At 36.6% G+C, this 3,954-nt stretch overlaps 1 protein-coding gene across 1 annotated transcript in view; it reads right to left on the reverse strand.

The window, feature by feature from the left end:
- The window catches only part of TTC18 (tetratricopeptide repeat domain 18), a 116,016-nt gene that overhangs the window by 66,395 nt on the left and 45,667 nt on the right, over positions 1-3,954 (reverse strand). Inside the window, exon 8 of the mRNA XM_006837471.1 lies at positions 3,673-3,807. Within this exon, the coding sequence (XP_006837534.1) occupies positions 3,673-3,807 (135 nt within the window). The remainder of the gene's footprint in view (positions 1-3,672; positions 3,808-3,954) is intronic.

Raw genomic sequence — 3,954 nt, forward strand, 5'->3', positions numbered from 1 at the left:
AGGGTTTATTGTTATATACAGTGTGAGATAAAATCTTTCTTTTTTTGCATATAAATGTCCAGTTGTTTTACTTGTAGAAAAAATTATTCTTTCCTTATTGAACCATATAAATACGTTTATCAAACTCAATTGACCATAATGTTGGATTTATTTCTGGACCTTCAGTTTTATTCCATTGACTGATATGGATGCTCTTGTGCCAATATCACTTTTGTCTTGATTATTGTAGATTTATAATAAAGTTTGAAATTGAGTCATTTTTCACAACAATTTTTGTCTCTTCTAGATTCTTTGCATTTTCACGTAAATGTTAAAATCAGCAAAAAACATCTGGCAGGATCTTAATAGGAACTGTATTCAATCTATAGATAACTTTAGGGAGAACTGACTTTTTATTATCTTATTCTTGTTAGGTACTGCTGAGTCAGGTCCAAGTCATACCGATACTGCCCAGTCCTGCAACGTCCTCACAATTGTTGTTAAGCTTGAGCCTACTGCTGCTGCCACTGTGCCAATCCATCTCTTTTTAACTGACTCTCCACTTTACCAAACATGATGTCCTTCTCCAAGGACTGGTCCCTTCTGACAACATGTCTGAAGTATGAGAGACGAGTATTGTCATCCTGACTTCTAAGGAGCATTCTGGCTGTACTTCTTCAAGCACAGATTCGTCTGTTGTTATGGCAGTCCATGGTACTTTCAATATTCTTTTCCAATGTCATCACTCAAAAACATCAGTTCTTTTATTATCTTCCTTATTCATTGTCTAGCTTTCACATGCATATAAGGCTATCGAAAATACCATGACTTTAGTCAGTGGAATGACATATTCAAAGTATTGAAAGAATAAAACACTTAATTACAAGAACTCTATATCCAACCAATCTATCCTTCAAAAATAATGGTAACCCTTTCTAAAACAGAAACTCAAAGGGAACCCACAAGTACGCAAGTATGTTCGCTGGTGACTGTCCTGGTCTACTTGTGAGTGGAAGTTGGGGAAATGTAGCAGTGTAGACACAGGCTGAGTTTGGCCATATTCCACTGACAGCTGTTGACCTTGAGATGAGAAAGAGAGAGAGGAAGGGCTGGCTGGTCTGAAGTTTAGGGAGATGTGTGAACTCCTGGACCCATGGACACTGATCTAGCCACTGGGGACTAGAGCTGAGAGTGACGCGGCCAGCTAGTCTGAAGCGTGGGGAAATGTGTAAGAGCTCCAGAACTTGCAGACAGTACCCATTTGACCTAGTTTGAATGGCTAGCTGAACAGACTCAAGCAGATAAAGATAAAGAATTTTGATACTGAGAGCAAGCATAAATTGCTGCAATTTGATGAACTGGACCTTTGTTTATGGATGTAGATGCTCAAAATTCCAAATGAAATGGAAGGATTCTTCATATTAAGGATCAAGCTTATTTCCTCAGAGCACTGGGTTAATAAGTATGGAAAACTCAGACATTGACTATCAAAAATGGGGGGACCACAAAAGCACAGCGTGGCCAGTTTATAAGCTTTCATGACTGTGCTTAGTTTCAGAATGAGGGCAGTCAGGTCATCCCCACTAAATAGTTTTCCTCTTTCCAGATGGATCTGGTGAAAGGGGATGGGCGATAATGGTGATAGGATTTTATGATTCAATTGTGAGTAACTGTTAGCAGGATTAATCATAATTGTCACAGCTGTAATGGTAGAAAATATGTACAAAAAGGGAATAGCAGTTAATCTTTCATTTCAGGAAGAGCAGACCCCAGGACCATCAAGAAGGAAGAGTGTGAATGGAATGTGAAATCCTATCCAAAAAGGCAGTAACAGAGACAGTGGCAGAGGTGGTGACAGAGAGAGAGCAGCTGAGGACTCTAGACCCATGGCCTGAGAAAGGCTCTGTGCCTCTGGACAGCTGGCTTGCTGGCAAATTGTGTCCTTTGGACATTTAAATGAATATACATATGTTTTGTATATGTAGATCAAATATTTTTTCTTTGTTCACTTGGGAAAAATAAGATGTAAAAGGGAAGTCACAAGGTGGAAGCAGGATAACTGTTGTTACAGGAAGGGAGTGTAATCATTGAGATGAAACAAAACGTATGATTGGGTGAAAGTAAAGCTGATGATCTTGTCTGTTTACCTTCACTCAATTCACAATTAAAGAAAAAAAAAAAAACTTTTATGTGTTAAAGAAACCATTATAAACAAAAGCACAAAATAAGTGGGGAAACTATTTGCACAAAGATAGTTAATATTGCTATTATATAACAATATATAAAGCACTCTTTTAAATCTATAGAAAAAATACACCAATATTTTTTAAATGGGCAAAGTACATGAACCAGCAGTTCAGAAAGGAAGTACAAATGGCCAGTAAACACAAACAGAAACAATTAACCTTACTTATAATGTTTTGGAAAAGCAAATTTAAATAGCAATAAAATACTCTTTTATTCATCAAATTTGACAGTACTTTAAAACACGATAGAGCCCATGATTGGCAAAAGTGTGGTAAAACAGCAGTTATCATTCACTGCTGGTAGAAGTATAAAGTGGTATAAATTTTTTGCACCAGTCACTCCTCGGCAACCCTGTACGGGGTCACTATGGGTCAGAATCAACTCAATGGCACTAACGGCAGTAACATTTGTTAAGTGAGTAAACCTTTCCATACCAGTGCTCTTTGAACCAGAAATCCTACTTTGTAAGGATTTATCCAAGGAAGTACTAATTTATTCAAGGACTACTAATAACAAGACTGGTGGTTCAAACCCACCAACCTGGAAACTTGATGCAGGGTTGCTATGACTCCATGGCAACAACACCAGGAATCCCTACAGGACCATACTAGTTATTAATGTTTTAATACCTGAAAAATAAGCAATCAATATTCTAACTCATTAATCAGCACATGGATTTACAGTTCTGTATAACTAATGTAACAAACTTCTTTCATTATCTTAACTGTTTTGTTTCTAAAGTTCTTGAATTGAAATTGAAGTATAATAAATTATATAAGGTATACACATCAATACATTTTTACATATATGTATATATCTTTGAAACATCCCATAAACAAGATAATGAACATTTCTATCACCCCTAATATAAATTTACATTCCTTTGTAATTCTTCCTTCCCTCCATCCTTTTTCTCGATAATCACTGATACCTGGTTTCTGTCGCTAGAGTAGTATCCAAGAATGGTATATAAACAGATACCTATAGTATGTACACTCTTTTATGTGACTTCCTTTTTTAGTTTAAAGCACTAGTGAAGCTCACTAGCTGCTCCTTGAAAACCCTATACAGGGTCACTATGGGTCAGAACCAACTTGACAGCACTTAATAACAACAACAACTTGTGATACAGACATGTTGTTAAATGTATATTAATAGTTGGTTCCTTTTCATTGCTGAGCAGCATTGCATTCTATGAATATAACACTCAAATCTGTTTTTCTGTTCACCTATTGATGGATGTTTGGGTTGTTTCTAACTTTTACCATTCAATATCCTTAAGTTTCTAAAGTTCAATGTCAAAATGACTGTGAGGTCCTATATTTAACATCCTAGCATACCAACTGGTTCCAAATATCAGTTGTGCAGATGTGTCAACTAATGACTGAAGTAAATACATACATATAAGGATAACTCCGAATGATGAATCTATGTCTTTTTGCTTACCTTTTCATACACCGTACTGTCTAGATAAGGGTAAACATGGAAAGCTCCCCGAATCCTCTTCACACCCGGGTACAGCAATGGTACCATATTAACATAAGCCACACCATGAAATGAAAGCTGACTGTCATCCTCACTCTAAAGGAAAGAAAGCAGAGAATTCTTAGTGATCTGGGGCAATGCAGGGCAATGTAGAATTAGGTATGGAACTCTTAATCACAAGGTTGAAAAGCAATCTATAGGAACTGGTTTTGCTATTTTATTGTTGTTGTTGTTGTTAAGTGC

This window comes from Chrysochloris asiatica, unplaced genomic scaffold (genome assembly GCF_000296735.1).
Source record: "Chrysochloris asiatica unplaced genomic scaffold, ChrAsi1.0 scaffold00020, whole genome shotgun sequence".
In the NCBI taxonomy this organism is placed as follows: domain Eukaryota; kingdom Metazoa; phylum Chordata; class Mammalia; order Afrosoricida; family Chrysochloridae; genus Chrysochloris; species Chrysochloris asiatica.